Genomic DNA, 13,863 nt, shown 5'->3' with positions numbered 1-13,863 from the left:
ACATAGATGGTTATATACATGAAATAGTTGGTTATATTTGTATTAAATAGATGGTTATATATATATGAAATAGATGGTTATATATGTATTAAATAGATGGTTATATATATTAAATAGATGGTTATATTTGTATTAAATATATGGTTATATATATGAAAAATATGGTTATATTTATATTAAATAGATGGATATATATATGAAATAGTTGGTTATATATATATATGAAATAGATGGTTATATATGTATTAAATAGATGGTTATATATATATATATGAAATAGTTGGTTATATTTGTATTACATAGATGGTTATATTTGTATTAAATAGATGGTTATATATATATATATATGAAATAGTTGGTTATATTTGTATTAAATAGATGGTTATATATATATGAAATAAATGGCTATATTTGTATTAAATAGATGGTCATATATATGAAATATATGGTTATATTTGTATTTAATAGATGGTTATATATATATGAAATATATGGTTATATATGTATTAAATAGTTGGTTATATTTGTATGAAATAGTTGGTTATATATATATGAAATAGTTGGTTATATATATATGAAATAGATGGTTATATATATATGAAATAGATGGTTATGTTTGTATTAAATAGATGGTTATATATATATGAAATAGTTGGTTATATTTGTATGAAATAGTTGGTTATATATATATATTAAATAGATGGTTATATATATATATATGAAATAGTCAGTTATATATATATGAAATAGTTGGTTATATTTGTATTACATAGATGGTTATATATATATGAATTAGTCGGTTATATATATATGAAATAGATGGTTATATTTTTATTACATAGATGGTTATATATATATTAAACAGATGGTTATATTTGTATTAAATAGATGGTTATATATATGAAATAGATGGTTATATTTGTATTATATTGATGGTTATATATATATGAAATAGTTGGTTATATTTGTATTAAATAGATGGTTATATACATGAAATAGTTGGTTATATTTGTATTAAATAGATGGTTATATATATTAAATAGATGGTTATATTTGTATTAAATATATGGTTATATATATGAAAAAGATGGTTATATTTATATTAAATAGATGGATATATGAAATAGTTGGTTATATATATAAATGAAATAGATGGTTATATATGTATTAAATAGATGGTTATATATATATTAAATAGATGGTTATATATATATGAAATAGTTGGTTATATATATATATGAAATAGATGGTTATATATGTATTAAATGGATGGTTATATTTGTATTAAATAGATGGTTATATTTGTATTAAATAGATGGTTATATATATATATATGAAATAGTTGGTTATATTTGTATTACATAGATGGTTATATTTGTATTACATAGATGGTTATATTTGTATTAAATAGATGGTTATATATATATATATATATATGAAATAGTTGGTTATATTTGTATTACATAGATGGTTATATTTGTATTAAATAGATGGTTATATATATATATATATATGAAATAGTTGGTTATATTTGTATTAAATAGATGGTTATATATATATGAAATAAATGGTTATATTTGTATTAAATAGATGGTTATATATATATGAAATAAATGGTTATATTTGTATTAAATAGATGGTTATATATATGAAATATATGGTTATATTTGTATTAAATAGATGGTTATATATATATGAAATAAATGGTTATATTTGTATTAAATAGATGGTTATATATATGAAATATATGGTTATATTTGTATTAAATAGATGGTTATATATATATGAAATAAATGGTTATATTTGTATTAAATAGATGGTTATATATATATGAAATATATGGTTATATATGTATTAAATAGTTGGTTATATTTGTATGAAATAGTTGGTTATATATATATGAAATAGTTGGTTATATATATATGAAATAGATTGTTATATATATATATGAAATAGATGGTTATGTTTGTATTAAATAGATGGTTATATATATATGAAATAGTTGGTTATATTTGTATGAAATAGTTGGTTATATATATATATTAAATAGATGGTTATATATATATGAAATAGTCAGTTATATATATATGAAATAGTTGGTTATATTTGTATTACATAGATGGTTATATATATATTAAACAGATGGTTATATTTGTATTAAATAGATGGTTATATATATGAAATAGATGGTTATATTTGTATTACATAAATGGTTATATATATATATGAAATAGTTGGTTATATTTGTATTACATAAATGGTTATATATATATATGAAATAGTTGGTTATATTTGTATTAAATAGATGGTTATATATATGAAATAGATGGTTATATTTGTATTAAATAGATGGTTATATATTACATTACATTACATTACAGTCATTTAGCAGACGCTTTCATCCAAAGCGACTTACAATAAGTGTATTTAACATCGGTTTTCGAGAGAACTAGTCACCAGAAGTAATAAGTGCATGTCCCTACCTCAAACAAGCATCTAAGAGCATAAACCAGAGCCAACGTACAGTGCAGAAACAAAGGAATGCAATAAGTGCCACAAGCTAATATAAAAACAATAAGTGCAATAAGCTAGTATGAATACAGTAGATGCTAGGTAAGTGCTAAGCGGAAGGGTAGGCCTTCTTGAAGAGGTGAGTTTTCAGCCTGCGCCGAAAGATGGGCAGCGACTCTGCCGTCCTGACGTCAGTGGGGAGTTCATTCCACCACTGTGGGGCCAGGACAGAAAACAGCCGCGACCGGGTCGATCGGCCGCAGGGACCTCTGAGCGACGGGGCAACCCGTCGCCCCGAGGTAGCAGAGCGAAGTGGTCGGGCCGGGGTGTAGGGCTTGACCATGGCCTGGAGATAGGAAGGAGCTGTTCCTTTCACTGCCCTGTAGGCTAGCACCAGAGTCTTAAACTGGATGCGGGCTCTTACAGGTAGCCAGTGTAGAGAACGGAGAAGGCAAGTTGTGTGGGAGAACTTGGGGCGATTGAACACCAGGCGAGCTGCAGCTTTCTGGACAAGCTCCAGAGGTCTGATGGCCAGCGCCGGGGCTCCGGCAAGTAGTGAGTTGCAGTAGTCCAGGTGGGAGATGACAAGAGCCTGGATTAGCACCTGCGCCGTCTCATCAGTGAGGAAGGGGCGAATCCTCTTGATGTTGTAGAGCAGGAATCTGCAGGAGCGTGTAACCGATGCAATGTTTGCTGAGAACGACAGTTGGTCATCCAGGGTCACACCCAGGTTTCTCGCAGTCTGAGTTGGCGTCACCACGGTATCATCAATGGTGATGGACAGGTCTCGGTGCGGGCAACCCTTCCCCGGGAGGAACAGTAGCTCGGTTTTGTCCAGGTTGAGCTTGAGGTGGTGTGTCGTCATCCACTTCGAGATGTCAGCCAAGCACGCAGCGATGCGTGCCTCCACTTGAGTGTCCCCGGGGGGAAATGACAAGACCAGCTGGGTGTCATCGGCATAACAATGGTAGGAGAAGTCATGCGAGCGAATAACAGAACCCAGAGATGTTGTGTAGAGCGAGAAGAGAAGGGGGCCCAGGACTGAGCCTTGCGGAACCCCCGTAGTCAGTATGCGTGGTTCCGACACAGAGCCCCTCCATGACACCTGGTAGGATCGACCTGTCAGGTAGGATGCAAACAGGGAGAGTGCAGAGCCTGAAACGCCCATCCCCTCGAGGGTGGATAGGAGGATCTGGTGGTTAACAGTGTCAAACGCCGCAGACAGGTCCAGGAGAATCAGGACAGAGGAGAGAGAGTTAGATCTCGCTGCATGAAGCGACTCCGTCACCGCAAGGAGGGCTGTCTCAGTCGAGTGACCCACTTTGAACCCGGACTGGTGAGGGTCCAAGAGGTTGTTTTGGTGGAGATAGGAGGATAGTTGAGTAAAGACAGCACGTTCAAGTGTTTTGGAAAGAAAGGGTAGAAGAGACACCGGTCTGAAGTTCTTGACATCAGAGGGGTCAAGTGATTTCATATATATATATGAAATAGATGGTTATATATGTATTAAATAGATGGTTATATATATTAAATAGATGGTTATATTTGTATTAAATAGATGGTTATATATATATATATGAAATAGTCAGTTATATATATATGAAATAGTTGGTTATATTTGTATTACATAGATGGTTATATATATATGAAATAGATGGTTATATATATATGAATTAGTCGGTTATATATATATGAAATAGATGGTTATATTTGTATTATATTGATGGTTATATATATATATGAAATTGTTGGTTATATTTGTATTAAATAGATGGTTATATATATGAAATAGATGGTTATATTTGTATTAAATAGATGGTTATATATATGAAATAGTTGGTTATATTTGTATGAAATAGTTGGTTATATATATATATGAAATAGATGGTTATATATGTATTAAATAGATGGTTATATATATGAAATAGTTGGTTATATTTGTATGAAATAGTTGGTTATATATATATATGAAATAGTTGGTTATATTTGTATTAAATAGATGGTTATATATATATGAAATAGATGGTTATATATGTATTAAATATATGGTTATATATATTAAATAGATGGTTATATTTGTATTAAATAGATGGTTATATATATGAAATAGTTGGTTATATTTGTATGAAATAGTTGGTTATATATATATATGAAATAGATGGTTATATATGTATTAAATAGATGGTTATATATATATTAAATAGATGGTTATATATATATGAAATAGTTGGTTATATATATATATGAAATAGATGGTTATATATGTATTAAATGGATGGTTATATTTGTATTAAATAGATGGTTATATATATATATATATATATGAAATAGTTGGTTATATTTGTATTACATAGATGGTTATATTTGTATTAAATAGATGGTTATATATATATATGAAATAGTTGGTTATATTTGTATTAAATAGATGGTTATATATATATGAAATATATGGTTATATATGTATTAAATAGATGGTTATATATGTATTAAATGGATGGTTATATATATATGAAATAGTTGGTTATATATATATGAAATAGATGGTTATATATGTATTACATACATGGTTATATATATATGAAATAGATGGTTATATATGTATTAAATGGATGGTGATATATATGAAATAGTATGTTATATATATATGAATTAGATGGTTATATATATATGAAATATATGGTTATATATATATATGAAATAGATGGTTATATATGTATTAAATAGATGGTTATATATATATGAAATAGATGGTTATATATATATTAAATAGATGGTTATATATATATGAAATAGATGGTTATATATGTATTAAATGGATGGTTATATATATATGAAATAGTTGGTTATATATATATGAAATAGATGGTTATATATGTATTAAATGGATGGTTATATATATATGAAATAGTTGGTTATATATTTATTAAATAGATGGTTATATATGTATTAAATGGATGGTTATATATATATATGAAATAGATGGTTATATATGTATTAAATGGATGGTTATATATATATATGAAATAGATGGTTATATATATATGAAATAGATGGTTATATATGTATTACATAGATGGTTATATATATATGAAATAGATGGTTATATATGTATTAAATAGATGGTTATATATATATGAAATAGTTGGTTATATATATATATGAAATAGATGGTTATATATTTATTACATAGATGGTTATATATATATGAAATAGATGGTTATATATGTATTAAATGGATGGTTATATATATGAAATAGTTGGTTATATATATATGAAATAGATGGTTATATATATGAAATAGATGGTTATATATGTATTAAATAGATGTTATATATATGAAATAATTGGTTATATATTTATTAAATAGATGGTTATATATATATATGAAATAGATGGTTATATATATGAAATAGATGGTTATATATGTATTAAATAGATGGTTATATATATGAAATAATTGGTTATATATTTATTAAATAGATGGTTATATATATATGAAATAGATGGTTATATATATATGAAATAGTTGGTTATATATTTATTAAATAGATGGTTATATATGTATTAAATAGATGGTTATATATATATGAAATAGATGGTTATATATGTATTAAATATTACATTACATTACAGTCATTTAGCAGACGCTTTTATCCAAAGCGACTTACAATTCAGATTCTATCACATTTCTACACCGTAGGCTCAGCTACGGGACCTAATTTGGGGTTAAGTGTCTTGCTCAAGGACACATCAACATGCGACTAGCAGAGCCGGGGATTGAACCGCCGATCCTCTGATTGAAGGATGGCCCTGCTCTCCACTTATCCACAGTCGCCAAATAGATGGTTTTATATATATATATATTAAATGGATGGTTATATATATATTAAATGGATAGTTATATATATTAAATGGATAGTTATACGTATATATTAAATGGATGGCTATATATATATTAAATAGTTGGTTATATATATATGAAATAGATGGTTATATATATATTAAATAATTGGTTATATATATATTAAATAGTTGGTCATATATATATAAAATAATATAAATATATCTATATATACATATATAAATATATATATTGTGTGTATTTGAGCTGTGTGTCGATTTTTCTCTTCTGGTTGATTATTAACTGGCAAACAGTAAAAACAGGCGACAGGTTTAAAGTCCAGCTGAGTGTCCACATAACTGATAACTGTGTGTACTGTGTGTACGGAGTACACACAGTACACACAGTTACACATTCTACTTCCTGTTTACAGATCAGCTGATAGTGACGATGTTTCTCAGGTGTAAATGAGTCAGCGAGGTGAAAACAGTGATGAGTCTCTTGTAGTGTGAAACGTTGAATCAGCAGAAAAGAATCAGCATGTTAGAAAGTCAAACCCTCGACAATTAAAAGTTAAAAAGTTAAAATTAAAAACAAAAATTAATAAATACTGTGAAGTTTGTGAATTAACCTGCTGCATCTTTTAACTCTATTCTGTCTGATGGGTATCATTAGTGTTTTATCAATACTCTTATCAATACTAGGACTCTTATTGGTTCTTTTTGATTATTTTGTGAGAAAAAAAGACAATTTATTAAGAAAAGAATCCACATTGTTTTATTATTCTTGAATATAAACAAATAGTCTTTATTGAGCAGCAACACTAGGAAACAAGAAGAAGGAAACAAGAAATAGGAAACAAGAAATAGGAAGAAACACAACGCAAGTTCTAAAATCTTTAAACTACATTCTCATCCAATCAATAATCTCAGTGATTATATTTCATTGATGATCCTGTTTTTCTGATTAAACTCCGTATGACATAACCAACGTATGACATCACCACCTGATGGCTGCTCCACAAACAGGTTGATTTTCTGCTTGTTGGTCACTTGATAAACTTACTTGTGAGGTGTGTTGCTGAACTCACCTGGTGTGTTTTCTTTCTCCTGCAGGTCACGTGACTTCTTGTGGAGGCGGGGTTTGTTCCAGCAGTCAGGAGGTCTGAGGAAGAGGTCGAAGGTGATCATGGGAGATGGAGGACCCCTGCAGACCGAGGGTAACGCCCTCCTCAAGGCCGTCTTCCAGGGAAAGCTGCGGTTGACCCGCCTGCTGCTGGAGGGCGGAGCTTACATCAACGAGGGCAACGAGCGCGGAGAGACGCCCGTGTCCGCTGCCTGCCTGGCGGCCTACGACGACCCGCAGACCCGGCAGAGGATGGTGAGGTACCTGCTGGAGAAAGGCGCCGACCCCAACATCCCCGACAAGAGCGGCAGGACGGCGCTGATGCACGCCTGCGCCGAACAGGCGGGGAAGGAGGTGGTATCGCTCCTGCTGGAGAATGGAGCCGACCCGAGCCTCAAGGACTACTCTGGCTCTTCCGCCCTCGTCCACGCCATCAACAAGGGGGACCGCGACACCCTGCAGGTGCTGCTGGACGCCTGCAAGGCCAAAGGCAAGGAGGTGATCATCATCACCACCGACACGTCTCCCTCCGGCACCAAGAAGACCAAGCAGTACCTCAACGCACCCCCGTCGCCGTGCATCGTGGACAAACTGTCCCCGGCTTGCATGTCCCCTTCCGAGGTGGAGATCGGCACCTCCTCCTCGCCTGCGGAAGACCCGAGCAAAAACCAGGTGGAGCGGATCTTCAACTTCGCACTCACCTCGGCTTTGCCGTTACCTTCGGCTCGACCTCCGGGAGAAAAGAGGCCGCCGCCGCGCAAGCTCCTGAAGAGGCTGAACTCGGAGCCCTGGGGCCTGGTGGCGCCCTCGGTCCTGAGCGGCGTCCCTCAGGAGAGGGTGGACGGCGGTCTACAGGAGGAGGGGGGATGGGACCTGAGCAGGACCATCGCCGAGATCAACGGCCTGTCCATCGCCGAGCAGCAAGGGAGACCTCTGTTGTCGCGGCGACACAGCATTGAGACCCACGACCCTTGCTCCCCAAAACTAATCGACCGGTCCTGCTCCGAGGACTACGCGGCACTCTCTGGTTCCTCCTGGGCCGACAAAGTCCAGCAGCATCAGATCCTGTACCGCAGGAACACAGCGCCGGAGTCCCAGGAGAACGCCGGGGCGGTCGCGTCTCGCGCCCTGGCTCACCCGAAACTGACCCGGATGGAGCACTACGAGTCGGACACTCACCTTTGCCCGGAGTCCATCCCCAGTTCTCCGGACTCTGGTCGGGTGTCCGTGGAGCGGAGGAGGTACAACGCCTCCCCCTTGTCCCTGGTCACCAGCTCCTCCAGGGAGTCTCTGGAGAATATCCCCAACTCGGTGTCCCCCATCACGGTGCGCAGGCGACCCCCGGGGCTGCTGGAGCGCCGGGGGTCCGGGACCCTCCTCCTGGACCACATCTCCCACACCAGACCCGGTTTCCTGCCGCCGCTCAACATCAACCCCCAGAGACCCATACCCGACATCCGGGCCAACGGCAAGCCCACATCGCCCGTCCACAAGATCCTGGTCCCTGTGGCCCCCACCTCGCCCAAACGGGGCCCCGACTTCAAGACGAAGAAGAAGCTGATGAGGAGGCACTCGATGCAGACGGAGCAGATGAAGCAGCTCTCCACCTTCCAGGAGATTCTGGCCGAGAAGGTCGTGGAGTCCCACGGGGATTGATGACGGGGAGGAGCAAAGCATGATGGGATATAGCTTGCAGAGACTTTTTTTTTAAGGGTGGTGATTTACTGTGAAGCTTATCCATCAGATAACAATTTAAAAAGCCACGTCCTGGTCTTCATGAAGGGCTGCACCAACGAGGAGGTTATTCAAACAGAGAAATAGGGTTCAATTAGAGTTTTTAAAGTTTTAAATTTGAGTCACAATTTTAAATTAGGACCTCTGGTTCTGAGATTAACAATCAAATATAACTGTTAAAGAATCTGTTTTAAAAATGCTGACTTTTAAAGCGTCACTCTTCTGTCCTCTTAGAGTCCCCCCAGAGACCAGACCGAACCTTTTCAGCTGACTCAGCAATTCTAGATTCTAAACGAGAACCAATCACGGCTCAAAACAACTTAAAATCAACCTTCAGAGAAGACCAACACATCCAGCGTTCCTTTATTTCCTCTTATTTCCTAAAAAGCTGAATGTCTTTCAGATCAATAAGAGAAGTCGTTGCAGCTCTCCAGTTTTACAGGAAGCTTCTTTTCCGGGTCAACGATCGGTTTACAAAAACATTCCTGATGCTTCCTCATCATTAAACTATAAAAAAGAAGATATATAACCTGACTTGTTTGATGTTTACAGATGCACAATTTTGCACTGAGGTCCATTTTTTTTCTCATGGTGACGAATGAAAAACTTAAACCTTTTTCTTCTGGACCTGAAGTTCAACCTGAAGGTGGAACTCTTGAAAACAAACTGTCATCTTCTCATTAATGAAGCTAACATATTTATATTTTAATTGATAAGCTCCTGTTCTGATTGAAGAATGTGACAACGTGTGAAACTACCTACTGCGCTGTATGTGCTCTACTTAATCCACTATTTCAGTGTAAATGATGCAGAGTTCCTCTGAATGAATCCTCTTCATTTTACTGTTCAGAGGGACGTTTGAAACGTCCACCCTGGCGATGTTTCCGTACTTTAACCGGGGTGATGTTTTGATCTGATTTGTTATTGAGATGAACTTAAAATGGTTTTCTTCTTCGTGAAATTCCAAAGAAGTCGTGTGGACGATGTGAACCAAAACCTGCTGAGACTGTAAATACTGTAAAGATGAGCCTGTACTGTAATGTCAATGCTGAAGCACTTCATCTGGTTGGACTCAAGGGGGCGCCGAAGGACACTTAAAGGAACAGTCCCATGTTTTTATTTTCTGTGTCCAGAACAGAAATAATGATGCATAAAGACCTACAGGTGCTAAATACCAGAGTGGGAGTGTTTTGATTTGCCTCAACATAATAACAGCGCTAACTGCTAACGCAGCTAGCAAATAGTCATAAAATAGTTGGTTATATATATATATATATATATATATATGTATATATATATACATATGAACAGTTGGTTTTATATATATATATATATATATATATATATATATATATAAATATTTGGTTATATATATAAAATAGTTGGTTTTATATATATATATATATATATATATATATAAAATAGTTGGTTGTATATAAATATATAAAATAGTTGGTTATAAATATATATATATATATATATACATATGAGCAGTTGGTTATATATATATATATATATATTTGGTTATAAATATATATATATATATGTAAATATTTGGTTATATATAAAATAGTTGGTTATATATATATATTAGTGCTGGGCAACGATTACAATGTTTAATCGCGATTAATCTCATTGTTATGCGCAAAGTTCAATAATGAATTATAAAGTAGTGTATTGCGCACTTTTATTTTAAAGTGCTGCTATATGAACTAAAGGTCAATAACATTTGGTGTAAACACTTTAAACACATCAGGTTGTTGTTAACAGCAGTATTCCCTTTACACTGTAGTAGCAGTTATAATACAGTTATAATGATTCTGATCATAGATATTCAGCCGGTGTTCACAACTTTATCTTCATGTGTGTAAGAGATGATATTTAAATATACTTCTTGAAAACTGCAAACCTATCTACGTCATGTTTTTATGTTTGTTAAATTCTCAGTAGTGATAACTAAATGATGCTTATTATACATATTACAAACAAAACACTTTAAAAACTCAAAAAAAATGTTGGTCAGACATATGCAACGCTGATTACCGTAATATGTGTGGTATTTGTTATAAATGTACGTTGGTACATAGAGGGTGATAAGAAGCTGTACATGGAGGGACTTAGGACCCAGGGGAATATAGGGAAAGACGCCACACAAACAGCTGTTCACCGCTCGCTGCCCGGTTCTTGTGTTAAAAATGTCCGCTTAATAATAAAAAAAAAACTGCGTTAACGCGCGATAAAATAATTGTCAGCGTTAATTAATTAATGCGTTAACGCGATAATAACGCGTTAACTTGCCCAGCACTAATATATATATAAAATAGTTGGTTATATATACTGACCCTGAATCCTTCTCTCTCCTATCCCCTGATACTGCTACTGATCTCCTCTCCACCCTTTCCTCTTCTTTGGACAAACTCTGTCCCTTCACCTCCAGGCCTGCACAGCCAACAGTGCAGTGCGTACTGACAGACGGAGCCTAAGAGAGGCTGAGCGTAAATGGAGTAAAGGCAAACTCCCGGAGGACCTTCTTAACTTCCAAGCCCTTCTTTCCACTTTTTCCTCCTCTCTATCTATTGCTACCTGGTAATGTGACTCCCCCTATCAGCCTGTGTGACTCCCCCGTCGATGCTGTGGAGTCCTTCCGCTTCCTGGGCTCCATCATATCCCAGGACCTCAAGTGGGAGCTGAACATCAGCTCCATCACCAAGAAGGCTCAGCAGAGGATGTACTTCCTGAGGCAGCTGAAGAAATTCAACTTGCCAAAGACAATGATGGTGCACTTCTACACAGCCATCATTGAGTCCATCCTCTGCTCCTCCATCACGGTCTGGTACACTGCAGCCACTGCCAAGGACAAGGGCAGGCTGCAGCACATCATTCGCTCTGCCGAGAGGGTGATTGGCTGCAATCTGCCGTCCCTCCAGGACTTGTTCGCTTCAAGGACCCTGAAGCGAGCAAGGAGGATTGCAGCCGACCCCTCTCACCCTGGACACAAACTGTTCGTGCCCCTTCCATCTGGTAGGAGGCTGAGGTCCATCAGAACCAAGACCTCACGCCACATGAACAGCTTCTTCCCGTCCACAGTCGGGCTCATTAACAGAGCCCGGGTCCCCCACTGACTCTGTCATCCTCAGGACAATTTCCTACCGGTCACTCCCCTGCACATCCCTTCATATTTAAATACACTTGTCACTTTTACATTACACTTGTTTACAGTCCTGTTATCTGTTTGTTGTGCACTTCATTTTATATTCTTTTAAATTCTATTGTAAATTTTAGTATGTTTCTATTTCTTGCACTGTTGATTGTTGTTTATTGTTTAATGTTATTGTCTCATGTTATGCATCACCTGCCATGACAAATTCCTTGTATGTTACATACATTGGCAATAAACGATTCTGATTCTGACTCTAAAGCTGCTTTCTTCCGCTCTAAAATCCTCACCTCTGCTTCCAATCCTAAAAAAAACTGTTCGTAACTTTCTCTTCATTCCTCCAACCCCCCCCCTCCTCCTACTTCCTCCCTTCTCCCTGATGATTTCGCGATCTTCTTTGACAAGAAGGTAAACAATATCAGATCCTCCTTCTCTCAGCCCCCCTCGCCCTCTCCACCCTCTCCAGCTCTTCCCCCTCAGCTCTTCCTCCCCTCTCCATGCCCCATCTTACCCTATCTGGCTCCCCCAACGAGGTCCTCAACCTTGTTACATCTAACCGCCCCACCACGTGCTCTCTTGACCCGATCCCCTCCCCTCTTCTTCAGTCTATTGCGATTGAACTCCTTCCTTTCCTCACCCACCTCATCAACACATATCTTGTTTCAGGATGCTTTCCCACGGCTTTCAAGACTGCCAGAGTCACCCCCTTCTGAAGAAACCATCACTTGACCCCTCTGATGTAAAGAACTTCAGACCGGTTTCTCTTCTACCCTTTCTATCCAAAACACTTGAACGTGCTGTCTTTAACCAACTGTCTTCCTATCTCCACCAGAACAACCTCTTGGACCCCAACCAGTCCGGGTTTAAGGTGGTTCATTCTACTGACACAACCCTCCTTGCGGTGACAGTCGCTTCATGTCGCTCTGTCTGTCTGTCTCTTGGTCTCTCTGTCCGTCTCTCTGTCCTGTCCTGCTAACCTCCAGTCTGCTCCTCAGTTAGCCGGCCTCCAGCCAGCTAGCCTCCTTCGTAGACTTCTGGTCCGTATTCCTTACAGGCCTCAAGAGGGCTCTCACTCCTCGGTCCAGTCTCCTGGCCATCCACCAGAACGATCTTGCTCTTCAGTCCTACCACCTGTCGGTCAACCGAAGTGATCTTGCTCATCGATCCTGCTTCGTGGCCGTCCACCAGAGCAATCTTGCTCTTTGGTCCTGCCTTTGTCCACCAGAATGATCTTGCTCTTTGGTCCTACTAGGTGTCGGTCAACTGAAGTGATCTTGCTCATCGATCCTGCCTCGTGGCCGTCCACCAGAACGATCTTGCTCTTCGGTTCAGTTTGTTTGGCCACCCCCCTGAGAGATTCTGCCCATCTGCCATGCCCCCACGCCATGCATCTGAGGTTCCCTGCTCCACCCCCATTCTTCAGTTCCCTGGCCACTTTGTCCCTGTTGGTTGCTTCCTTTTTTGTCATTTGGAGCTTCTGTGAACTGATTAAATA

General features: G+C 37.0%; 1 protein-coding gene across 1 annotated transcript; it reads left to right on the top strand.

The window, feature by feature from the left end:
- Window positions 1-7,540: 7,540 nt before the first annotated feature.
- Window positions 7,541-9,133, top strand: ankrd34a (ankyrin repeat domain 34A). The gene has a single exon (XM_076078500.1). It carries the CDS (start codon window positions 7,541-7,543, stop codon window positions 9,131-9,133), a length of 1,593 nt encoding a protein of 530 aa, XP_075934615.1.
- The last annotated feature ends 4,730 nt before the right edge of the window (window positions 9,134-13,863 follow it).

The sequence above is a fragment of the Anarhichas minor genome, unplaced genomic scaffold (assembly GCF_050575085.1).
Source record: "Anarhichas minor isolate MPS153535 unplaced genomic scaffold, ASM5057508v1 ptg000066l, whole genome shotgun sequence".
Classification (NCBI taxonomy): domain Eukaryota; kingdom Metazoa; phylum Chordata; class Actinopteri; order Perciformes; family Anarhichadidae; genus Anarhichas; species Anarhichas minor.
This window is presented reverse-complemented; position numbering and strand designations above follow the sequence as displayed.